Genomic DNA, 25,725 nt, shown 5'->3' with positions numbered 1-25,725 from the left:
TTTAGAGTATTTTTTTATTACTACCAAGGGATACAGGAATTTATTAGTAATTTATCTAATATATCCTGAAATGTTTCCAATATTTTAATATAAATAATTATTGAGTTGTGAGATTACAAAAAAATAATAATAATCATATTTCATGGAAACATTTTTTTACATTTCTTTTGTACACACCATTCTTTCGATTTCATAATTTAAAATTGAAGTAAAAAATTTGCTCCAGTTTATTTAATTATATAAGAAAGTTTCACATGGTTCAATTTTCCATATTTAGTATCCAACATGTTTTGATAATTAATTCCGTCTATTTAAAACAAATTGAATTAATTACACTGAACGTTTTTGTAAATTTGAAAATAAGCCGGATGACAATAAATTTAACTCAGAGAAATTGTTTCCATTAAAAAAGAAATGTCGACATAAATAGCAGTACAATCCAAACAAGTTCATTTGAAGAAATTTGATGATCACAAACCAACGAATGTGCAATTCTGATCAATTGAAACCACCTAATTGCCTTTAATTGTAATTACTTTAGAAAGCCTTCACTTTTTATTGATTTTGTTCCAGGAAAACGCAAAGTACGAATTCAAATATGGAGTGGAAGACGAACATACAGGTGACAAAAAGGCGCATTACGAAATCAGAGAGGGGCAGGTGGTTAAAGGATCCTATTCGTTGGTCGAACCTGATGGTTCTGTGAGAACCGTGGAGTACGTGGCCCATCCACATCATGGATTCAGTGCTGTCGTCCACAAGTCTGGCCATGAACCAGTTGCGTATGGGGCCAAACACTAATTTTTTTAAGCAAGTTATTTATTTTTGTACTTTATTTGAATATATAACTATAAAATAATTGGCTTTATTCATTTCACAACTAATTAATTGCATATTTTTACGTAAAATTGTTAAAATTAATTATCTATCATGGAATTTTATCTTCATCTATGACAACTTTAATTTACACAGTAATTTTCACTATCGTCACCATCTCTTAATGTGTCTACCTTTTATTACATTAACATATGATAACCATTAAAAATTCTGTCTACTCATTTTGATTTACCAACTGTACCTTCGTCTAATTCATTTTAAGAAGATATACAGGTTGGCATTATCATTGAAATGCTTTTGCAACAAATATGATCTAGTTTTCAGTATTATCATTATCATATATTTTTCATATTACAAATTAGTACTTAGTTATGTAATATTACACTTGAAATATATCTCGATGTCTTAATACATAATGAATGTGCGTTTATTAGTATGCATTTGGGTTAATAAGGGAATACTAATTATTCACAGTTTTAGAAGTTATTAATTAGAAAAACTATTGTTTAAAATAGCCTTATTAATAATAATTGAGTTGGTAATATAATAATTGTTGCAAATATATAAACAAAAATGTTGCGTGCAATAACCTTCAGGAAACTGCCTCCGGGTAGGTCGAGCAGTTATTTATTTATTTATCAAATAATTTAATAATAGCTTTCTACGGATTTTAAATTATGCCATGCATGTTCTTGCAATATTTTTTCTGAAGGAAATATTTGTTAATTTAACGAAGATCATTAATCATCAGAAGACAATCAACTTAAGAAAATATTTTTAATACCCACCTTAATTGTGATCTATTAAAATAAATGTAGAAAATGTTTGTAGGTGTTAATCGTTCGACTGTACTATCAATTACCTAATAAATAATACTAATTGATTAATAAGTTGATCAAAACCTGATCTCCAAACCCCGGAAGGTAAATTTTAGAAATTATAAACAAATACGTAAAGTAACACTGATCTAGGTCACTTTTCGATTATCTAGTTAGCCAAGTTATGTAATGTCGTCTAACTACGCCCAAATTATCTGACAAAAATTGTTTCGATATTGGAGAATGTTTAGTTGGTATAAAATGATGTTGAGTCGATGAGAAAAATCAGTTCAATATTTTGGTTGACAGTGAACAAACATACAAACATGTTCAGCAAGGTAAGTACCAAATTTAATTATTGATTAATTAATTTAATGAGTAAAATTGTACATGTTTGTAGATTTTGGCAGTCACCCTCTTGGTAGCCACAGCTCATGCTGTCCACAACGGTCATGCCACCTCCTACTCTTCCTTCAACCAGCCCCACGCTAACCTTCACACCAGCATCCTCCACCATGCCGCCCCCGCTCACTACGCCGCCCCAGTTCTTGCCCACGCTGCCCCCGCTCACTACGCCGCCCCAGCTTACCACGGAGCTCAAAGCTACGCCAGCCTGAACCTCGCTGCCCCAGTTGTAGCCCACTCCGCCCCCTTGGTACACGCTGCTCCAGTCCACGCCGCTCCAGTGCTCCTCAAGGCCGCTCACCAAGAAGAATACGTAAGCATTTCTTCACCCTATGTGGGTTATTATCTAAAGGTGTTCTCTTTCAGGCTTACCCCAAATACGAATTCAGCTACGGTGTACAGGACTCCCTCACCGGAGACTTCAAGTCCCACCAAGAATCCAGAGACGGTGACGCCGTACAAGGACAGTACTCCCTGCACGAAGCTGATGGTACAGTACGTACCGTGAAATACACTGCTGACGCTCACAATGGCTTCAACGCTGTTGTTGAAAGGTCCGGACATGCTGCTCAACCAGCTCTTGTACAAAAGGCTCTTGTGGCCCCAATTCATCATCATCACTACTAATTTTGGACATGAATGTTGTTATTTGATATTTTGTTACGGGTATTTATGTATTAATAAAAAAATTATATATAATTGGTTTCTTATTTAAATATTAAATCTATGTGCATAGTTGTCTTCTGTCCAACTGAAACGTTAGGTTAGGTTGAGTTAGGTTTTAATTAACTACAACATATTCAAAGTGAAAACTTAATAATTTTATGCTTAAATGATAAGCTGGCATACAGTCATATTTATGATACATATGCTGTTTGAAATTAATGAATGATTTCTCAACTAATTATTTATGATAATTAAGTACCAAAAATGTACTTTCTTTAGAACCATTTTTAATAATCGAAGAATTTCGACATTGGAATGAGGAACTTATTTATAATTTTCTATAATAATATAAAAGAAAAATAAATATCATAAACAATAAGCTGAAGACAATTTGTTTCTGAAATTTCATTCATCTTCCAATAGTATTGTACAGAGGAAAAATAAGTAGAGCAAATCGACTGTAAACAGTGTGCAAATCGAATTAGATTAAAATACCTTCAAGGTAGATTTAAGCTTATCTAAGATGTTTATTGTGGTCACGATTATTAAATTAACTAAAGGTAACTCGAATTGATAGTTAAGTGTGAAGCATTATGACACGGATATTTTTTTGCACATTATATTACTCGTAACTTATTAAACTGTCACTGCAGAAAAGTTAATAATAGAACTATTGGCGAATATTTATGCATTTATCATAATTATTAACCGTGAAAAGTTCGATTTTCATTACTATTGCGATACTGAAACCATAACCTTAACGATATTAGGTCAATATTAAATTCGGTTTATTACTTTCGGAATTGCGAGATTTGTACCTGACAATGGATTTTTCTGGACAAAAACACTTATTTCGCGGTTTAGGGAAGTACTATAAATGGTTAAGCATGTAATTAATGCGTCAGTAACGAAGCAACAGCAAAAGAATAACATCAACATGTTGGCTACAGTAAGTATCAAAATTATTAAAATTTTCAGGAAATCTAAAGCAATAAAATTGTTCTAACTGACTTTTGTTGTTCTTTAGATATTAAAGTTTAATTTTATTATTGTTATAAGTCATCTACGTAAATTCAGTTGAATAAAATTCAAATCAAATTAAAGATCTGAGATAAAGAATAATTTATTATCAAATATTTCAGGTATTTTTCGTCTCCGCATTGATCTCCATGTCCTACGCAGGAATTTATCCTGTGGGGCACGCCACCTCCTACGCAAACGTCTACAACGGGGAAGCTTACGGTGCACCCGTCCTTGCCTACGGTTACGGCCACAAAGAGTACGAACCGGCTTATGTAAATGACTACGAAGGTCACGGTGACCATTATGTAAGTCCGATATCGTTTTTAAATTATTGTTTGTTTATCACACTAACTGCTCAAGCTCAATTTGTAATTTAAAAAATTATTGTTGAAGGCGTATCCGAAATATGAGTACAGTTATGGAGTGAGTGACCCCCACACTGGTGACCACAAATCCCAACATGAAGTGCGTGATGGAGACGTAGTTAAGGGTTCTTACACTGTTGCCGAACCTGACGGTACTTTGCGTACTGTTCATTACACCGCCGATGACCACAATGGGTTTAACGCAGTCGTGGAGAAGTCTGGACATGCTGTTCATCCAGTGGTCGAGAAGATAGTTCCAGTGTATGAAAAGGCGGTGGTACCGGTTTATGAGAAGACCTACTATGGATACGGTTCTCCTTACGGATACGAGCATTATTAAAAAGCACTTGTGATCATTAGCTTAGTTTGTAGAGTTTATTTATTTATTAAAAGATGAATGCAACATTTTCTTTTGTTTTATTTCAACTACTTACTTCTTAGGGGTACCCAAAATAATTAAAATAAAATTATTCTAGGAAGGTACAAAAAATTGGTTGTTACAATTATGGTTGAATCAAAGGAAAGAGCAAGTTTGGCACTCATCACTATGGTAAATTACGTAAGAACTTTGATAAAAATAGTCCATTTAAAGATTAACACTTTCTCGATCACCGTTAATGTCTCCAATATTTTGTCACGGTCCAAATGATTTTAATTTAAATTGACTGAAAATTGAAACTCTGTGGCAGCTTATCTACAGTTGTTTATCTACTACCTTCAGATTTATGCGACTCAAAAACAATTAAATTACGTAATCTGTGAACTGGATATTGGACTAGTGGTATTATTATTATTAATAATAATCACTTATGTAGACACCAAGAAGAATAACTATAATTTATGGGTGCTTTACAAATATCAGGAAAGTGCGTTGGCTTTAAAACAAGTTAGTTACGACGTCGAGGATATAACAATTTACAGGAACACTTTTGTGTAGCCATAAATTAGAAAACAATGAAATGTGAACAGTTTTGTACTAGTTCTAAAAATATATCTTATTAATTTTAAATACAGTGACCAAAATTACACTCGTAACTTTCTAAAGTTGCTTTCAATTCTAAATTATCCAGAAATACAACAGAAATAGGACTGAGGTACCTGGTCACTTAAAAGTTATACTCTTTGCATCTGTAAATAAGGAAATAATCAATCACTAATACACACATATACTACATGGCAAGCGAAGAAAAAGTAAATTTCAGCGATCGACTAGCTGTGAGACACATGGGTGGAATGAAAAAGGCAGTGCTGGTACCGGTGATTTTATATTGACGCGACACGTATTAAAATGCAAATGGTACTCGTTCGCCACAGTAATTCAGCGCATGTAGGAAAAATTGCAAAATCGCCAATACGGAAAAGTAGGTTCGCGATTGCAAAACAAATGAATTTTACTAATAAATTTCTGGAATAATTAGATATCTTGAAGGTATTCAACAAAAACGGCAGACACTGTACAAGTGAAGCGGGGCATTTCGACATTCGTGGTGTCTGAACGTTAATTATATCAATTTATTTGCTTAACAAGGCAAAGCCACAAATTTTAATTAAATAAGAATATTCCTGAGTCTGGCTAAAATGTCTTAATTATTAAAAAATTAGATCATTTAGTTATTTTATAGTTATTTTTTGTTTGTAATTTGACTACTAAATTCTGTAGGTTTATAATATTACCTTTTTTAGGAAAAATAATCAGAAAAATTTTAATTTCAGTGATGTGGAAGAAGCTTTTCTATATCGTCAGCTTCCTTCACTTTGGAAGAATTTTCTATGAATTTTGTATAAATTAATTTAATTTTACATTTAGTATACAATGTCTATATAAATGTAACATTATAAAAATTATAGAAGTAATTAATATACCATAAAATTATATCCAACCAACGTTAAAAGTTTCAACATAACAGCTTTAAGGCTGCCATTAATAAATAATTAAACTGCCCCTTCCAAACCGTTTCCCAACATTGTAGCTTCCAACAATCATCGGTAGGAATCACCAATCATACCTGAACGAATCATCTTCAACGATGAGGTGCGGTGCATGCGAAAACGTTTAGGGAAGTGCTCCAGATTCAGTACTTGTAAACCAGGTATTGCACTTTCAAATCGGAATTTTCTTCAATTAATAGCGTAACTCGCAGTTGCCCATTTTTACAAACAATTAAAGTGAACGTGTGTATCTTTCGGTATATAAGTACTGTGGATTTAATCGTTGGTTAGTGGCCACGGTACCTCCAGTAGAACAATAAACAGCAATGTTTGTGCAAGTAAGACATTTTTTTATTAATTTGTGTAATAGAGGCAGAGTTTTTTCAGTGTCTAAATAAATTTTAAGGTTTATAATAATTTATTTAATATGTATCCAAAAATATTTTCAATTTTGGAATAAAATAATAAATTAATAAAATAAAAATCTACTTCCAAGAGTAATTTATATATTTGTATGTTCAATGAGTTTCCACAATTCTATAATAAGCACATGCATTCATATATTTATTTTCAATAAAACAAACTGATTATATTAATAATGACCTTTTCTGATTAACATAATGCATAATTTCTTGAATTTTTCTTTACTGGTAACATGTGTGACACAAATTTATTTGCAAGCAAGTCTACTTAATGGACACAATTTTCGTTTTTGTCTTATTTTCCGGCCTGATTAATCCACTGTCTAATAATATTGACCGTTAAAGACATTACGAATTATGCAATGTATTCGATAATTATTGTGACCGGTTAATTTACTGTATAAATTAAATTGGTGCATATAGTGTAACTTTCAATTGCATCAACATCATGATCTACTTGTCTTAATGAATTTCGTTTGTACGTGACTAACACCCGATTAAAATAAGAGAAATTGAATGGAACTGTAAAAAATTTAGTATATCAGAAATTGTATAGACGTTGTATAAAAGTAATTGAGAACTTGTTTCACAAATCTGAGCCCTTAAGTCTTAAATTCGTTTGTAGATTTTTGGCTTGGCAGTATTAGTTGCCGCCGCCCATGCTGGCGGCATTTCTTACGCCCATGGAGGATTAGGACTTGGATTAGGAGGAGAAGGACATGGAATTGCCATCGCCGCCGCCCCAGTAGCCATTGCTAAACAAACCGTCGTGGACTACTACGTAAGTACTACAACTTAACTTTAGCCACAGCTTATTAATTTAATCCAACTTATAAATTGTCACAGACTCCGGCAAAGTACGAATTCAAGTATGGAGTATCCGACGGCCACACTGGGGACAACAAGGAGCAGTCGGAAGTCCGCGAAGGTGACACGGTGAAGGGTCAATATTCGTTGAAGGAACCGGACGGTACCATCCGTGTGGTGAAGTACACCGCCGATCCTCACAACGGTTTCAATGCCGTCGTCGAAAGAATCGGTCACGCCTCTCATCCTCAGATCCTCGTGAAGAAAGCCATTGCTGTACCTGTTGCCACTCACGGAATTGCCCTGGAAGGACTAGGTTTGGGACATCACTAATATGATCCGCAGCCGAGGACTGGAAAGCCGTTAGTCGACTCACGTTTGCCATATATACTCATCGCCCATCGTTGCTCATCCTTCATTCATCATCTATTCGTTCACGTTCCATGCTTTGTGGAATTTTGTTGTATATATTTAGTTTATAATTTTTAATAAACATTAAATGTTTCTTTTGTAAGTGGCAGTTTCAATGATGGAGCCAAACTGTAACAAAAAAATCTGTAAATTAAATTAACTGTTTATTTGTATTGAGATTTAAGAAATATCTTTCTGGGTACTTGGACCTCAGTTTTACAAGTACCACATGTTCCTTCAACTTTCTAATGGTTTTAGAATGTCATGAAGAACCAGATTGTCAGATATACAGTCAGATGCACTGATTTGGCCAAAAATTTTGAGTTAAGACTTCCTTTAAGTACTGTTACAGTGGGTTTACCAGCTTCAATCCATTTTCGTAGGACAGGATTCAATGTAGTTTAATGATTGCTCAACTTCTTCGATGGTACCTTCAGGAAGACCTTGATGATGTAGTTCATCTTCAATGTATGAATCGTCAATTCTAAATATAATATATAAACAAATACAAATATATAAACCCAATATTTTTAATTAAAGTGATTTTGTATATAGAGTAACCATTTATATAAAAAATACAAATCTGATCATTTAATTTAATGTTAATTAATTTTATTTTAAATTAAATTTTATGAATATTTTTTATTTTTTCTAATATTTTAATATTTAATATACATTAATATAAGATTTATAATATTAGCTAGATATTTTTATCGATTCCCATGTAAAATATTATACAGTATTATAATTATTAGTTAAGATTTTACAAATTGTAATTAAATGTATTTCTTAATAAGTTATGAATATTTATTTAAATGTTATATTATTATAATTACTAAAATCTTAATATGGATTAATTTAAAAATCTAATTTTTTAAAAATTACAATATAAATTAACATAAATAAGTCATGAATTATTATTTGTAAACTAAACAATTAATTAAAGAACTATGTCAATGAACATAACAATAATTGATTCATTTAAGATGAAAAGAAGATATTAATTAAATTAATTAATATTACTCAATTATAAAATCTATACTACAACAACATTTTTAAAACAATTCCAGAGCTTCATCATATAAGTATACAATTAAATTGATTGAAAAAAAATTAATTATATAAACAACATACCATATTAAAGCAACATTTTAGTACTCACATTTAACGTCTCTAAGTCGATTAGAACAAAACTGAATTGAGTTTGTGCTGTTGAATTTATACCGAAAGCAATGAATACGAATTAGTTATTGCGTTAATTTGTCCAAACTTTGAATGATGCAATAAAAACAATACCTACGATATCCATACGTGTGATTGTGTGCAATTAATATTCTATCATATGCAACAAATTCACTAATTTACATGACATTTCTCGATTTGCACCACTTTTTGCTCTCAGATAACATTCAGGCTGCCTGCTCTTGTTCCTATTAATCATTTTTACGATTACCGGACTTGTGCCCAATATGCATTAATTTACTTAACGATATGGCCGAATATACTTTAAAAGGGTAGCGGTCAATACACACAATTATTTGAATAAATTGCGAGTGAACGTGTAAATGATTTAGTATTTAAACTAAACTGATCTCAACGTTGATCAGTGTAAACTCAGACTTCAATCTACTACAATGATCTACCAAGTAAGGAAGGCAAGTCTTCAGATAAATTTGGTACTCATTTTGTTTAAATTTCAGTTGGTGACAGTCGTGGCGTTAATAGCTGCAGTCCATGGGGGCGCAGTCTCCGTAGTTGGAGGTCTTGGACTTGGTGGACTAGGAGGAGGAATTGGACTTGGTGGTCTTGGAGGAGGAGGAGGCGGTATTGGACTCGAAGGCCTAGGGGGTGGAATTGGACTTGGTGGATTAGGAGGAGGCATTGGACTTGGAGGTATTGGTATTGGCCATGCCATACAACCAGTTGCAGTAGCCAAACAAGTTGTAGTAGATGTTGTGGTAAGTTTAAATCACCTTGGCACAATTAAAACCTAAAACAATATTGTTGGTACTTACAGACTCCTCCTAAATACGAATTCAAGTATGGAGTGGCGGACGGTCATACTGGTGATAACAAGGAACAACAAGAAGTACGTGTTGGTGATGTAGTCAAGGGAGAATATTCTTTGAAGGAACCAGACGGTACCATCCGTACCGTAAAATACACAGCCGATGGCAAGAACGGTTTCAATGCAGTGGTTTTAAGAAGAGGGCACGCAGTCCATCCACAAGTCATTACCAAAGTCATTCCACATGGGCTAGGACTTGGTGGATTGTAAAATGGATCATTTTATCAAATGTTATAATAGTCATTCGATCACCCGCATTTTCATCTTGTCATTCTACTGGTTCATTAGTTATAGGTGTTGCTCATTTTTCCTCATTGCTATGAATGTGTAATCCTCACTGTTTCAGAGGGTTGTGTGTTGTTGTAAATATTATAATTAACTTAATAAACTATATACGTTTACACAATAAACCTTATTTTATTTTATTTAGTTTACTGACTTTATTATTAATATTCAAAGTTCTTCAATGAATTAAAATACATTAAATAAATAATATAAAATACTAATATAAATAATAGTTAATTCAAAACATTTAATTAGTACATTAAATGCTTACAAATTCAAATTATTATTATATTTTTCTTTATTAAAAATTTACTCCTCCTCAAATTATTCTTATTCTTATATGAAAATATATACAAGGATTTTAAAGTATAATTTTAATTTATAAATTTAAATCATCTGTTGGAATTCAAATTATTAAATCAAAATATATCATAAAATCAAAATAAAATAATGTACTTCATTTTGTCTCTCAACCATTTAAAACACATCCTAAAAATAAAAAAAAGGCCTTAATTCAGAATGTTTTACTTTTAAAAATATTAAGATGTTTTAAATAATAATTACTAATTTTGTAAACAAAGTTTATTCTAAAAACTATTATTGATAAGAAATACAGATACAGAAATACATAAGTAATATAAAAATGGGCATTATGGTCTCATTAAGATCTTAATGAGTAGAAAAAAAAAAGATGTTTATATAGTTAAATATGTCAAAATTAAAAATATAATTACGAGGAAAGTGCAACGTTTCTAAATTAATTATTGGGGTTAAGGGTAGCTTTTCTTTCACAATTATTTAAATAAACTAATAACTTGGGAAATAAGTAGATTTATTTTTTAATATTAAGAAGTGAATGTGATACGAATTAGTATTTAAACTGAGTAGGCTCGATATCTAATCAGTGCAAACCGAGAGCTCAATCAACAACAATGATCTACCAAGTAAGCATATCAACCAAAATAATATTTTGTTTTCTGTATTATATTTTTTAGTTAGCAACTATTGCTACTTTGATAGCTGCAGTCCATGGAGGAGCAATCTCCGTAGTTGGGGGTCTTGGACTTGGGGGACTCGGTGGACTTGGCGGAGGAGTTGGATTGGAAGGTGGCATTGGGCTGGGTGGTCATGGTATAGCAGTAGCCAAGCAAGTTGTCGTAGACGTTGTGGTATGTTCTCCTAATAATTGTCACCTTAAATTAACAACAACAAGTAATTGTTCCATTTTAGACTCCTCCGAAGTATGAATTTAAATATGGCGTAGCTGATGGACATACAGGTGATAACAAGGAACAACAGGAAGTGCGTGTAGGTGATGTAGTCAAGGGAGAATACTCCTTGAAGGAACCCGATGGTACCATCCGTATTGTAAAGTACACTGCTGATGACAAGAATGGATTCAATGCCGTTGTTATAAGAAAAGGCCACGCAGTCCATCCTCAACTTATCACTAAAGTCGTTCCAGTGGCCCATCATGGATTGGGGCTTGGAGGGATTTAAATGACTTATTAAATGACTGATTACTCGCATTTGTACTTATATACTCATTGATATACTACTAGTTATTTAGGCGTAGTTATTGTACTTCTCTTTGGAATCCTCATTGGTGAAGAGGGTTTTGTTGTAAATATATTATTTAATTTTATAGACAATATATTCTAAAAATAATATTTCTGTTTTTTATTTTTATATGAAATTGTCTCATAATTTGTGCTTTTACACAAAAAATATCTAAAAATTTATTTATAAAATAAATGAAAATGGAATGGTTAACATAAATAATAATAATAATTAATTAATTAATAATATTTGAAGTGATTGAGAAGATTTATCTAGTACAATGATATAAAAAGTTTTAATATTTTGGAGTTATTAAAATGTCTTTCAAAAGAATTTGACAACAATTTATGTACACCATAATTAGTTCTTTTTCTACCACTAACTAAACAATTAATTCTGAATACCTCGGTTACAATTATTAAAATAAATAAGTAGTAACATAACAGAAATACCAGATAATTAATATTATTTAGGAACTCAATGAAAATGAAAAGTCCAAACAATATAATAAAAAATAATAATAAATCTTCAGGAAATTTAATCTATTTAGTTCAAAGAACCTAAAGAAATTATAACATAAATTAAATAAGAAAAAATCATAAAATCTATCATAGATTTGATTTAATAAAAGGAGGAGATGCTAAAAATAATGAATTTTAAATAACTAATACATATAACCAAATTAAAGAAGCCAATGAATCTTCTTAAAGAGTTTAGAACCTGAAAAATCTTGTATCAACTGTTAAAATATAAGAAATTAAATGGAAATATAATAAATTTGAGGAATATTATTGAGAATAATAAAGAATAAAAGTAGGTTTATATAGGACAGAATAATCTAAAGTATTCGATAATCGAAAATTAATTAAAATTTGTCCCCTGATTAATACAAATGAGTTTACAAAATGCGCAATTTCCTATATCAATTATCAGCAGCACACATATTCTAATCTAGACTAATAAATTGTCTCGAATGACATTAAACAGATAAAAATTCAAACAGCTCCACACTGTATGGGTATTAATCCCACTAAAGGGTGGTACATTGCGGAGTGCAATTATTTAAATTAATTAATATCGAAAACTAGTCGACGAATTTTTCAATAATATACAAAGTGAACGTAATTGAGATACTATTTAAGCTGGATTCGCGCACCAGTTTATCAGAGTCAGCCAATTGTCCAAACCAAGAACAACAATGATCTCTCAAGTAAGAACGTACTTTGAAATTTCCAAAGTACAATTTTTGGGTGTTATAATAGTGTTAACTATTAAAATTATATATATTTTTATAGGTTTTTGCTCTTTCTGCTGTTTTGGCAGTAGCCAGTGCCGGAGTGGCACTTGGAGGACTGGACGGAGGAATTGGATTGGGTGGTTTAGGACTAGGGCTTGGTGGACATGCAATTGCCGCCCCCATTGCTGTGGCTAAACAAGTCGTAGTGGATGTTCATGTAAGTCAATATATTAATAGATTTGTGTGGCCAATTGAAGACGACAATTTATAGCTGCATATTTCTTAAGTAACATCGTTTGCATAATTTTCTCGTTTGGTCTTTCCAACAACTTCATAAATACAATTTTATGTTCAATTTACAATTACTTCCATCGTCGTTACAGCTTGTTTTATCAGATTATTATTATATAAAACACAGTGTGTGTAAAATCAGATTATATATATAATGAATAACTACAAAAAACATGCTCTATTTTATAATAAAAGAGTCGTTGCCTTGTGTCAAATATTTGACCAGTGAAACTAGAATTTCTAGTCCAGATTAGTTTTCTTCAAGTTTTGTTATGCAGCGTTTCCATTTCATCATAGTTATGTGCCCCAATAAACCAGTATTACGAGATAAAACGGTTGCTTTTGAATAAAAATTGCAATCTCAGAAATTGTCGTCAACTACAGATTAATCGACCAATATTGCAAGGTAAATATAAATATTAAAACAAGTTGTTTGTCACAGACTCCTGCGAAATACGAATTCAAATACGGAGTGGCCGACGGTCACACCGGCGACAACAAGGAACAACAGGAGGTTCGCGTGGGAGACGTAGTCAAAGGGGAGTACTCCCTTAAAGAGGCCGACGGCACAATCCGTACCGTGAAATACACCGCCGACGACAAGAACGGTTTCAACGCCGTAGTCATCAGATCTGGCCACGCAGTCCATCCACAAATTGTGCATAAGGCCGTAGCCGTACCAGTAGCTGCCCACGGAATTGGTATTGGTGTTGGAGGGCTTGGAGGTCTTGGGGGACTTGGAGGACTTGGAGGGCTTGGTCTCCATTAGAGTATAAAAGACTAAAGCATTGTACAGGTTCATGTTCATTCTCATGTCGATCGTTGCCATATGTATTTATTTTATGTTAGTTGTTTGTTGTTGCTCATCCCACGTCATCGTCAATAGTTGCTAAGGCTGCGTTGTAAATGTTGTATGTAATAAATAATATTTATAACATTTTTGCATATTTTATTATACCTTTTTAGTACAAATCTGGATATACCAATAGATTATACTCCCTTATTCATTAAAAACATCAGACAAATAAATGTTTAAACAACTTGAAGTATTTTGTATAATTTCTAACTTCTCTATTGAGTTATTATCCAGCTACTATTATTTAAAATAAGTATAAGAATATTGATGAAAGGCAATTATCAACAAATATTTCCAATAAAGTATCAGTACCAATAAGTATATATATCAGTATAACAAATATACTTCGTCCTGTAATATAATGCCCATATTTTATAAGATGTTTCTGATATCCAAGAGTGAATATTTAAAATATCTAGAAAATAGAGAATTAGTGACAACAGACCGAATATTTCTTAAAAGATAAGTCTCTTTGGCTTCGAAATAAACTTTTTAACACCTGAAAATTATTTAACACATTTATTATTCAATACCTGAACCTAAGTTTATTGTAAAATGTTTTTCAAAACAGGAACATGAATATAAATTTCAATAATTTATAATAAACTAATAAAATAATTTGAATGTAAGCTTAACTTTGTTAAATATTCTCATAAATATGCTCCTTGGAATTTTAATATATCCTTAATTTCGTAAAAAATAATCACAAAACTAAAATTAGAAGAAAGGCTTTTAAAAAAGGAAATTATACTTCTATAATCCTCCTTCAAGTCCACTTAAACTCTATTATGAAAATTGTGATTTTAACTAAACTAACTAAAGATGCACATAAGTTAAAAAATTAATTAGTATAAGCTTATTTATAAATAATATTAATTAAATAAATATATATTAGGATAACTCACCGTTGAATAAACTTACACCACTTCCTCTTAATTTCAACAAAACCATTGAAAATTCCGGGAGCCTATATATAGCATGGTACATTTTTACCGGATGCGATTCTAGCTTTTGTGGAAGGAGCATTTTTCCATCACAGAAACTAACGTTAGTTATTTCATCAGAATTCCCCCAGAATTGGATTAAAGTAGACATTTCGCAAAGGTGGTTTAAACAAAAGATAACTAATAGCTTTAACAATATTTTATTTATGGATATTAATAAATTATATTTTAAAAATATCCTATTTATACATGTTATAAATAAAAAATCATTTATGTTGGTATTTAGTTCAACTAAACAAGGATTTCTCAATAATTATTATTATTAATAATAAACAAGGGGGTATTTTCTTTAATAAGTATCAAATACATTTAATTATTTAAAAAGTTATTAATGTAATTATATAATGTCATTGTGTTTTAAATGCATTTTTAGTTTAAAACTTGTTTTACCTAATTGTTCAACCGTAACATGTCAGTGGGAGCAATTTTTAATTTTCAAAGTTCTTGGTGCAAGTCTTATGCAACAAGTATTTCATTTAAACCAAACTGATATGAAATAAAATTGTCAGGCAATACTAACCCTTCTTGAGTTAACTTTTTTGCAACTCTGGTCTTTATGGGAGGAACTATCTAAGCGGCTGATGCAAGTATTGTTCAGGTTAACTTTAAGTCTACATTTTTCAGTTTAAGCAAACAGAAACTAGTAGTATATAAGCTTTTCTCGTGATATCAGTATTCAGTCCAGTTCAGTTCCTCCAAAATACAAGGAATACATCTAAATATACAACATGATCCACCAAGTAAGCCAAAATATTATAATTTGTAGTCTTAGCGAAAAATATTAATTGATAAATGTATATAAATTTTATTATTTTATTACCACACACCAAATAATTTTAATATCAAAATTGATTATGATCTTCTGCTTTTAAAGAAAAATAGTAACCTACTTATTGGTCCTTTAAGTTTAAATTGGCAAGAACTTTCATCAATATTGAAAATACATTGTATCCTTTGGGAACTTCTTGTTTTAATCAAATGTTGTGCCAAAACATAAATTTAAATGAATTAACATTGCCCACTTCCAATAATCAATTATTATTACTTAACATTGCCTTTGATAACTGAAATCATTATCAACTAAATTACATACACATTTCAGACCTGATTAACATATTTCTATGAGTGTAAAATTGATCTTGAAAATAAATTTATAGGTCAATAATTGCATACCGCTTAATTAATAAACCACTTAGTACAGCCACGTATTTATATGCAACAACGGTCATTAATGCACACTTACGTAAACTGAACTATTTGGCATATTTACTCATATTTTCCGAAGCAGTTTTGCAGCCACAACTGGTTCGATAAATTTTATAATATTGCACTGGTAATTTTTGAACACACTTTATTCAGTCCACACATTATGCAAACAATTGGTGTTATTGCAGTATTGAACATTAAAATAAAATTTATGTCGTTGCAAACCGGTGAAAACACTTTGATGTAAATTTTAATAGCATAGTTGTGACCAACGATTTTTTTATTCAAAATAGGTTTTCGTACTGGCTGTTGTCGCCACTTTGGCTCACGCTGGGGATCTAGGACTTGGTCTCGGAGGAGTAGCAATTGGAGCGGCCCCAGTTGGTATTGCGAAACAAGTTGCGGTTGATTTATATGTAAGTTGTTGAATATTTTAAACAAATATGTGTACTAAAGACACCGTTACAATTCTAGACGCCAGCCAATTATGGGTTCAAATACGGCGTAGGGGATCCATCAACGGGAGACAAAAAGGAACAGAGTGAAGTCCGTAAAGGCGATACGGTAGTGGGTGAATACTCCCTGGCTGAACCTGATGGCACCATCCGTGTTGTCAAGTACACCGCCGACCCAATCAACGGTTTCAACGCCGAAGTGTCCAGAATTGGCAAGGCGGTCCACCCGGTGACCATCAGGAAGATCGCCGCTGTTCCCGTCGCCACCAAAGTCGGATTAGGAGGATTAGGACTTGACGGTGGACTCGGACTTGGACTTGGAGGACTTGGACTTGGAGGAAAATTGTTGTAGGCCATATTTTATAGCAATAATCTTATACTAAAGGACTGACCTCATCGCTATGCACATCTTTCATCCTTGTTGATTCATTATGTATATGTTGCTCATCTCGTGTTATTTTAGTGTGTTCTGTATAGTTTGCAATAAATGTTTTTTTTATTATTATATCTTATTTTTATTTATTATTATTATTATTATTTTTTAATTACAGAAATTTTAAAATTACAACAAATTAACGGTTGTTCTAAAAGGTTTCAAATTAAATTAAAAAATATAGCATTAATAAATGTATTAACTATAGCCATATGTCTAAAATTATATTAATTTACAAGATTTATACTATAGAAGAGAGGAATTAGTGACATCGCCATCTATCGACAAGATGGTTAAATACTACCCAAAACAATAAGTCTTAATAATTATATTAAAATAAATGATAACAATTAAAAAACTGCAGATGTGATTATAAACTGTTGTTAGGTATGGAAAAATTGAGTAAAAAAGGTCCAGGTCTAGCTGTTTTGGTCAGGCTGTTGCAGAGTTCCCACTCCCAGGCGCGATCCCACTACTGCACGACGCGGAGACTTTTGGCTGCTGGGTTTCCCCCCTGGCCCGGTTCGCCTCTCCTTAGCCGACCTGGCCGCCCCGGACTCCTCCGGGGTGCCCATATCGACGCCCAGCTTAGTGCGGACACCCGGTCAACGTGGAACGCTCTACACCAGGACTCCCGACCTCAAACCATCCACTGAACCCGACCTCCCAGTAGCGAGATTACAGGAGACGCCACGCTCCCAGTCGAGGGAGTTTGTGGGAAACTTGCTTCACATTTTTAAATTGGATACCGTTAATGATTTTAATTTTATTTAATTATTTTATCGCAAAAAATATCCCAAATTAATTATTTAATCGTTATTTGTATATAATAATTATTTAATTATGTATGTTAATAGAAGTAATACAAGATATATATTGAGTTAAATAATTCTTAATAAATTGATTAATATATTCTTTAGTTTAATATCTCGACTCTTATACAACCCACATTTCATCACCCGTATATAAAAAGTCACACCCATATTATGGAATATACTAAATTTTAATATTTTTTGTAAAAAAATACTACTAATAATTATTAATATTCATTTTTAGTAGTATAAAATGAAAATTTAACATAAATTAATTTATTTAAATAATATTTATTTATATAATCCACATTGTAATACTCAGAACGAGATATAATTAAAGTTAATAAATAAATAAAAATATATTAAATAATTGATGATTTAAGTACGCATTATGTGGGAAGTGATCAAGTTCCTAACAAAATCTCTCGACTGGGAGCGTGGCGTCTCCTGTAATCTCGCTACTGGGAGGTCGGGTTCAGTGGATGGTTTGAGGTCGGGAGTCCTGGTGTAGAGCGTTCCACGTTGACCGGGTGTCCGCACTAAGCTGGGCGTCGATATGGGCACCCCGGAGGAGTCCGGGGCGGCCAGGTCGGCTAAGGAGAGGCGAACCGGGCCAGGGGGGAAACCCAGCAGCCAAAAGTCTCCGCGTCGTGCAGTAGTGGGATCGCGCCTGGGAGTGGGAACTCTGCAACAGCCTGACCAAAACAGCTAGACCTGGACCTTTTTTACTCAATTTTTCCGTACCCTAACTACATTTTTTTATCATATTTGCAATATCGCAATTGTTGTCTTTTACCTTTATTTTTATATTAATTATTGTTAGTTTCATAGATACCTAATATAACCACCGACAGATGGCGGTGTCACCTAAGATACTTTAGGTGGCCATAAGTTGGGAAAAAACTTGTTCATACATAAAATGAAATGTTCGTGTAACAACACGAATTCAAAAACTACATAAATGCTTACAGTGAGCGATGGTATAGTAAAATCTAAAATCCTTATGATGAATTAGGTACTGGTTGTAGCGACCTCTGTAATGATTATTCTTACAATAGCGGAACTAAAAACGGTAGTCAATTACATTTTATGTCGTATACTTATGCATAGATGGCGCTATGCATATTTATCGTTACATTTTCTACTTTTTAAATTAAAAATATTATACATAAACAAATTATGTGTCCAAATTGTGGGAATAGTATAAGTCATAATAAACCAAATTATATGTTTTTATTAAAAATATTTTTTTATGATGCATTGGCTAACCTACAATTTTTGAAACGGTCTGTCAAACGTAAACCCGGCTGTTAGCATCCAATAGACAATAACATTAAAAATCCATACAATGGCGAACACAAACACTGACCTAACTGAAGAAGATGCGGCAGATCTGCAGTTCCCCAAAGGTAAGTAATAATTCTATTACGTAGTGAAAATTCTTTGGGTTATTCCACTTTTCAGACAAACAATCCGTCACAACCCTACCGTATTTCTCTAATATAGATTTGGTCGAGTGCGAGTCCATGAATGATGTTTGTGTTAATTGTGACAATGATCTCGGTGCGCGTTTCATTTTATGCGTTCCGTGTAAAGTTAAACTGTGCTGTGTGTGTTTCTCCAACGGCGTGGAGTTTCTGGCGCACAGAAACGACCACGACTATCAGATATTCCACATGAACTTTAATCTGTTTGATAACACTGACTGGACTGCTGAAGAAGAACTGAAATTGCTTGATTCATTGAACTCTTTTGGTAACTGGAACCTTGTGGCAAAGGAGTTCCCTAACCGAACACTTGATGAAGTAGTACAACACTATGAGTACTTTTATTTGGATGGACACAGTTGTAAGGATATGCCTAGGTTTAGGGAGTCTGAAGCAGCTGTTTTTCCACAAATTATAGTGCCTTACAAATACAAATTGCATGACTGTGATGACCCACCACGTTATGCATGTAATTCACTGTATTATCAAAATTTGGCTGGTTACAATGCTGCGAGGTCCGAGTTTGAGAATGAATACGACGCAAATGCCGAAGATTTATTGGCTAATCTAGAACTTTTGGATGAGTCAGATCCTTTTTATGATCTATCAAACACATTGCAGATAATGTTGATTGAAAGATATAATAGAAGACTAAAAGAAAGGCAAAGATGGAAAAAAGTAATTAGGGATCATGGTTTAATATCATTAAGGAAAACTCTATCTTGGCTTCGAAGATATGATTTGACAATTACTAAGCCAGTATATGAGAAAATGATGAGGTTTATGCAGCTATGTGATCCAATGAGTTTTGATGCTTTAATGGAGAGTTTACACAGAGCTGGAGAGTTAAAAATTCAAATATCAAGGTATGTTTGAGAAAATATATATTCAATTTTTTGTCTCTTAATATAATTATTAACCGTCATGTCAATTTTATTAAACAATTATACATCATATTATCTGTCATGTTACCCATGTTGCCAAAACGTCTTCGTCGTCAGTTACCAGCGATTATCATTGTATCTTACACAGTTGTTTATCACATAGTACTTCCATTGTCCAAGCCGCTTTTGCTGCCTTCAGAAGAAGAAAAAATTTTGAAGCAACCAAGAAAGGAGCCGCTTTCATTTCTGTTTTAAATTTGTCCCGTTTGTTATAGATTGATCAGCTTAAGAAGACAAGGCATCACAACGTTGGCGGAAGGTAAACTTTATTTGCGGCTGTACAAAATTCACGAGGACAACAAAAAGTCATTAAAGGCCTTCCGGTCAAATTCGCAGTTCAATTGGCGTACAATCAAGAATAATTTTTTGCCAGTTTTTCCAAAATTTCCGAAGAGGAGACAAGGTTTTTCTCCTTTGGACGTAGCTGGGTTGCCTGGGTATGAAAAACTAACTGACAAGGAAAGGGACCTGTGCAGTAACGTCAGACTTATACCTGAAACTTATTTGGATTTGAAGAAGTTGCTGATCATGGAAAATAACAAGATGGGACATGTTAAATTGCAAACTGCTAGGAAGTTGTTGAAAATTGATGTAAATAAAACTAGAAGATTGTATGATTTTTTGGTTGAAGAAGGATTTATAGCTAAATCCAACTCTTGAATCTCAAATCAGTTTTCCAAATTATTCTGTTGTGTTAAAAATTATAAGTTTTATTTATATGTATTATTTGTTAATACTGTAACATATTTTAGACTGATGTTTTGTAACTTTAAATATTAAATATTTTTTTTATTAGTAATTGTTTTATTTAAAAACCCGAATTGTAGTTACTTATCTTAAAAATATTTAAATAATATGTAAAAGGTAAATATTTTGGTTTATGAAATACAAAATCATCCTTACAGAATTCGAAAACGCCGAAACCCTCCTGATATCCGAAGTGCACATGTTGCTGGAACACAGAAAAGCCCAAAACGAGTCGGCCGAAGATGAACAGGAATTTTCGGACGTGTTCATGAAAACCCACACCTACACCGACAGGTTTCGAAAATTCAAAAACAAGGAAACGATATCGGCCGTCAGAAAGTACGTAATTTAAATCCCCACAAATTGAATTGTCTTAACGTTGTTTTTGTGTTTCAGTTTATTAATGCAAAAGAAGCTGCACAAGTTCGAACTGGCCGCAATAGCTAATTTATGTCCGGAGACGACGGAGGAAGCCAAATCTCTAATCCCATCGTTGGAGGGTAGATTTGAAGATGAAGAATTGCAGGCTGTCCTGGATGATATACAAACAAAGAGAAGCATACAATATTAAATTAATTTAGAACACGATCTTTTTTATATACTTTTTTATTGAGGCGTTGTAATGAATTATGATAATATGTTAATTGTATCGCACATATCGTTATTATTAGAGGTTTACACAATTTTTAGTTCAACTTTTGTAATTTTTAATGAATTGGTCAAGCCATGGATAAATTTTAGTAGGTAAAAATAAATTATATTGGAAGCAATTCTAATAAAAGAGATATTAAATTATTTTGCTATTAATAATATAATACTAAAATAATAATACTGCTAAATATACAAAATGAACTTAATAAAATAATTTTAAAAGATATTTGTGACAAATGGTGTTTTTGGACGGACTAGTTCATTTTCTGGCTTAAAACTGGCATATATTTTTAACCGGAATAATATTTTGATTGGTTTAATTTAAATACCATTTTTTTCGTACGTTATTTATAAATCAAACACATATGATCGATTTGTGAATTTATTTATGATGGCACCGAAATGGTGGACTACAGTCCGTAATTATATTCGGTTTTATCGAAATGCACAGTCCTTTTTTCAATGGCTTAAATGATTCAATTAACAAATTAGACTTCAATCCATTTAATTCTCAGAATACAATTCAGTAAATATTCTTATATTTTTAGTGGGAAACCAGGAGAAATTTTTTAAATAATAATAAAATAAATCTTGATATTACAAATCTAATCAAAACAATTTGAGCTGATATTAATTATTATTGATTAGTTTTCCCAGAATGAGCAGATTTTTAGATAATTGTGTGGGTACTTAAATTTTAAAGCAATTATATTGAAAAATAAAAATCTTATCAAAACTTGTTTGTACTGTTTTTTTTATAATTACGTTTTAGGAATTATTATGCCAACACTTTTCGTAAAAATCAATATTAGTTTACAATTTACATAAGAGTATATTTTAGAGACAAAAAATTATGTACTTTTCTTAATTCGTTTACTTTAGTATGATTTATGATTGTGAAAATTAAAATACTTCGAATAAAAAATAAAAATATATATTATAAAATAAATAGTATAATTATTATTATTATTTATTGGAACGAGTGAAAAAAATAATCCAAGCTCTAGTAAAATAACATAACTTAAAATTACTTTATCCTTTTAAATAATACATTTTAAATTCTATTGCTTGTTCAAGGTTTTAACAATAAAAACAATTACAAAGTGTTTAGTGAAAAATAGGACAAATTAAATTACCTACATTAATTGTTTAAAAATTAAAACCATGAATTTAATTTATCATTTGGTTTTTATTGTAAACATTATTTACATTTTTACTTTTTGTTCAGTTTCTTTATTTAAATAATTTACTATATTTTGACTTTACAATTAATTAATGTTTAAATGCCTAAATATTAAAACAAAACATTAATATAACAAAAATGTTATTTCTTATTCGCAAATTATAGTTTAAAATTCATAAATATATAATATATAAATATTTACGTAATATAAGAAATAATATAAAAGTATTTGGCGCCCAACATAAAAAAATTATTTTGTTTATTTAACAAATATATATTCATCAATTACTTCATTTATTCTATTGCATATATTTTAATCATGATCTAAATACTATTAAATTAAATTTACAAAAAAATATGAAATAATTAAAAATATATATATATTTGGCGCCCAACATGAAATAAGTTGGGCGCCAAAACGTAGAAATAGTGGCGCCCAACGAAATATTCTTTTGATTTTTTAACGACTTATTTTCTGTTGGTTATCAAGTTAAGTTCAGTTTTTTACTTAAGTAATCTGCTATATTTTGACTTAAGTGCAATTAATTAATATTGATATGCATAAATATTGAGCGCACTACATTTAGGAAGCCATATGAAGCTTGCAACAAAAATTCTGCGGAGTTGGAAGTATCCAATTAAAGGCAAGTCAAAAAGCGGCTGGTCATCGTTGGGCGCCACCAATTCCGCCCGTCCTCCAACCTCTTAGCGGGATCATTTCATCTTACCCTTGAGGGCTCCGTTTCATTTAGTTTTTTTCCTTGAGGAGTTCCCAAGGTAACGCTATCCAAGTCCAAACGCATATGTATTTCCATTTGTTTTATTTTTACGGGACGTCCTCCTCGGCCGACGAGGCGACGCGATCCGCGCCGAGCGTCGCTGCTCGGACGTCGGCGCCTTCTCAGCAGTGTTGTGATCGCGACTCCGCCGAGAGGACGTCTTCGCGTCTCCGATCCATTCGCATCCAGCAGCACGATGCTCACCAGTGAGCGCGATTGAGCGGCTCCACCGCGGAACTCTCAACGGGCCCAACTGGCCCAAGGACTGACGGTCAATTGATTGCTGTGTTGACGGGTTGTTTGACTTTTTAAAATTTATTTTTTTGAAAATATTGAGAGTGTACATTATTTATCGATGACAGTGGTTATTTCAGTTTGGTGATGAAACGTTCTTTCACTGGGAAAAATTAAATCGAAACAAAAAAACTGAGGTGGATTCGTATTGGTTAGAAAATTATTGTTGGTAAGATATTTTTTCAAGACATCTTCATTTCTTTGTTTTTTTCTTTTCGAGTGTTGTGAACAAATATTTTTGTTTATTATTTCCATCCACTTTTTATAAAATTTAATAAGAATATAAAGTAGAAAAGGTTCAATAATTGGTGAAGGTAAAGTTTGTGAGGAATATGCATTTATATTCTATTACTTCTTCAACTTCAACCGTGAAGTTCAGCGTGAAGTTGTAACTGACCGTCATTGGTGAGTTTAACTTTGAATAGAGTTTGCTCTTTAAATTAAATATTAATATTTACCTTAAACTGGTGAACGCATAGTAACATTATGGCGAAGTTGTAATTCATTTAATCCTAGACAAAACATAAAAGAATAATAGCTATAAAATAGTATAAATATTATTGTCGTGGCAAAAAGTTGGTCTGAATGGAATTAAGTGAAAAAACACGTGGATACATACTAGTATCTAAACTTATTATTGGTAAGATTCTTCTTATCGCTGTGATTTATGCTCTGAGGAGATAAATTAAGTCATTATTTGAGTGTTATCATTATGTTATTATTTTGTTTAAAGATGAACTCAACAATCTATAAGTGTGTTTTGTTAATACACAATTTCCGGCGTTGACATTACTTGACCACTGGTCGTTACTCCTTGTTAACTACCATTAAACAATATTGTTTAATTTAATAATCAAAATAAAAAGAATACCCTGCCACAATCGGCTGAATTATGGTAATTTGTGGTAATTTATTGGAATCCGGTATTATCTCAGGAATTCATATATTAATTAACTGTATTAGAACTAGTCAAATAGTTTTAATTTTAGTTGCTTCATTAATAATGTTGGAAATTCTTCCCAACCAGGTTTGTATATGTGACATCATTAGCTGTAGCAATCAAATTGTTTGCCTGGTAACCGAAGAATTTTATAGAAAAGTTTAAACAATATGTTACATTGTAATTGAAACATTGTTATCTGTAATAAACCCAGTTTACGTAAATCGTGCCAACGCCATAATATGGAATGTGTCCCTTGCAGAAGAACTGCTGGGCAAACGTAACTTCATTGAGTAACTTTAGCATTGAATTAAAAATATTTAAATTGTTGGCGAGTGCAACGTCCAATTACCAAAGAAATGCCATAAATATGTTATTATACTGCTTCGCCAACGTTTAAGTGACACCTTGCTATTAAATTATATTTACTGACGTTTTACTGTAGTGCTGTAGTAAAACTACTCGTAAAACTACAAAAATCGGCTTTTAGTTGATTGAATTATTAAGCTATATCACTGTTTATTTTTCGATAATTTAAATTTATCTATTTAAAGTATATTGTTATTAAATTAACTAATCTAACTGTGGAGATTTTTTATACAGATTAACAAGTTAAATTAAATAAACTTTATTTTGCGAATATCTATCTATTTTATGGTTTTTATTTAATTTTATTTTATATAGTATATAGTTTAAGAAATAATATACAAATATTTGGCGCCCAACATAAAATAAGTTGGGCGCCAAATCGTAGAAATAATATTATTTAACGAATATATATTCGTCAGTTACTTGACTTGTTCTATTGCA

General features: G+C 31.9%; 9 protein-coding genes across 12 annotated transcripts in view; all 9 read left to right on the top strand.

Moving 5' to 3' along the window:
* The first annotated feature begins 1,967 nt into the window (after positions 1-1,967).
* Positions 1,968-2,753, top strand: LOC109603831 (cuticle protein 19-like). Its single transcript, XM_049966299.1, has 3 exons — positions 1,968-1,993; positions 2,056-2,373; positions 2,427-2,753. The coding sequence occupies exons 1-3, from the start codon at positions 1,982-1,984 to the stop codon at positions 2,685-2,687; spliced, it is 591 nt and encodes a 196-aa protein (XP_049822256.1). The 5' UTR covers positions 1,968-1,981; the 3' UTR covers positions 2,688-2,753.
* A 1,121-nt stretch (positions 2,754-3,874) lies between these two features.
* LOC109603832 (cuticle protein 19) lies at positions 3,875-4,468 on the top strand. The gene is made up of 2 exons (XM_020020341.2): positions 3,875-4,054; positions 4,143-4,468. The coding sequence occupies exons 1-2, from the start codon at positions 3,896-3,898 to the stop codon at positions 4,452-4,454; spliced, it is 471 nt and encodes a 156-aa protein (XP_019875900.2). The 5' UTR covers positions 3,875-3,895; the 3' UTR covers positions 4,455-4,468.
* Positions 4,469-6,369: 1,901 nt separating this feature from the next.
* Positions 6,370-7,772, top strand: LOC109603834 (adult-specific cuticular protein ACP-20-like). The gene is made up of 3 exons (XM_049966301.1): positions 6,370-6,381; positions 7,091-7,246; positions 7,312-7,772. Exons 1-3 carry the CDS (start codon positions 6,370-6,372, stop codon positions 7,603-7,605), a joined length of 462 nt encoding a protein of 153 aa, XP_049822258.1. The 3' UTR covers positions 7,606-7,772.
* A 1,545-nt stretch (positions 7,773-9,317) lies between these two features.
* On the top strand, positions 9,318-9,961 carry LOC109603835 (adult-specific cuticular protein ACP-20-like). The gene is made up of 3 exons (XM_049966291.1): positions 9,318-9,329; positions 9,384-9,578; positions 9,695-9,961. The coding sequence occupies exons 1-3, from the start codon at positions 9,318-9,320 to the stop codon at positions 9,959-9,961; spliced, it is 474 nt and encodes a 157-aa protein (XP_049822248.1).
* A 1,007-nt stretch (positions 9,962-10,968) lies between these two features.
* On the top strand, positions 10,969-11,536 carry LOC109603836 (adult-specific cuticular protein ACP-20-like). The gene is made up of 3 exons (XM_020020344.2): positions 10,969-10,980; positions 11,032-11,205; positions 11,267-11,536. Exons 1-3 carry the CDS (start codon positions 10,969-10,971, stop codon positions 11,534-11,536), a joined length of 456 nt encoding a protein of 151 aa, XP_019875903.1.
* A 1,258-nt stretch (positions 11,537-12,794) lies between these two features.
* LOC109603837 (adult-specific cuticular protein ACP-20-like) lies at positions 12,795-13,943 on the top strand. The gene is given in 3 exon segments (XM_049966286.1): positions 12,795-12,806; positions 12,886-13,050; positions 13,567-13,943. Coding segments are annotated over 3 exon segments (504 nt in total). The 3' UTR covers positions 13,894-13,943.
* Positions 13,944-15,712: 1,769 nt separating this feature from the next.
* On the top strand, positions 15,713-16,997 carry LOC109603838 (adult-specific cuticular protein ACP-20-like). Its single transcript, XM_020020347.1, has 3 exons — positions 15,713-15,724; positions 16,484-16,606; positions 16,665-16,997. Exons 1-3 carry the CDS (start codon positions 15,713-15,715, stop codon positions 16,995-16,997), a joined length of 468 nt encoding a protein of 155 aa, XP_019875906.1.
* Positions 16,998-18,953: 1,956 nt separating this feature from the next.
* LOC109603842 (DNA-directed RNA polymerase II subunit Rpb4) lies at positions 18,954-21,863 on the top strand. 2 transcript variants are annotated; one of them, XM_020020351.2, is made up of 3 exons: positions 18,954-19,299; positions 19,355-20,243; positions 20,537-21,116. In XM_020020351.2, exons 1-3 carry the CDS (start codon positions 19,239-19,241, stop codon positions 20,979-20,981), a joined length of 1,395 nt encoding a protein of 464 aa, XP_019875910.1. In that variant the 5' UTR covers positions 18,954-19,238; the 3' UTR covers positions 20,982-21,116. The 2 variants fall into 2 exon arrangements, with proteins under 2 accessions (XP_019875910.1, XP_019875911.1); XM_020020352.2 differs by lacking the exons at positions 19,355-20,243; positions 20,537-21,116 and adding exons at positions 21,227-21,407; positions 21,465-21,863 and having other exon boundaries at positions 19,074-19,299.
* Positions 21,864-23,815: 1,952 nt separating this feature from the next.
* Positions 23,816-25,725, top strand: part of LOC109594324 (high affinity cGMP-specific 3',5'-cyclic phosphodiesterase 9A) — a 72,857-nt gene continuing 70,947 nt past the window's right edge. For 2 of the 3 annotated variants that reach the window (XM_049966293.1, XM_049966292.1), the window contains exon 1: positions 23,818-24,144. The gene's annotated coding sequence lies outside the window, so the exon portion shown is untranslated. Of the gene's footprint in view, positions 24,145-25,725 lie in introns of all 3 variants that reach the window. The other variant, XM_049966294.1, reaches the window with a different exon arrangement.

The sequence above is a fragment of the Aethina tumida genome, chromosome 4, assembly GCF_024364675.1.
Source record: "Aethina tumida isolate Nest 87 chromosome 4, icAetTumi1.1, whole genome shotgun sequence".
Lineage (NCBI taxonomy): Eukaryota > Metazoa > Arthropoda > Insecta > Coleoptera > Nitidulidae > Aethina > Aethina tumida.
The sequence above is the reverse complement of the archived record's forward strand: the minus strand, read 5'-3'. Positions and strand labels throughout refer to the sequence as shown.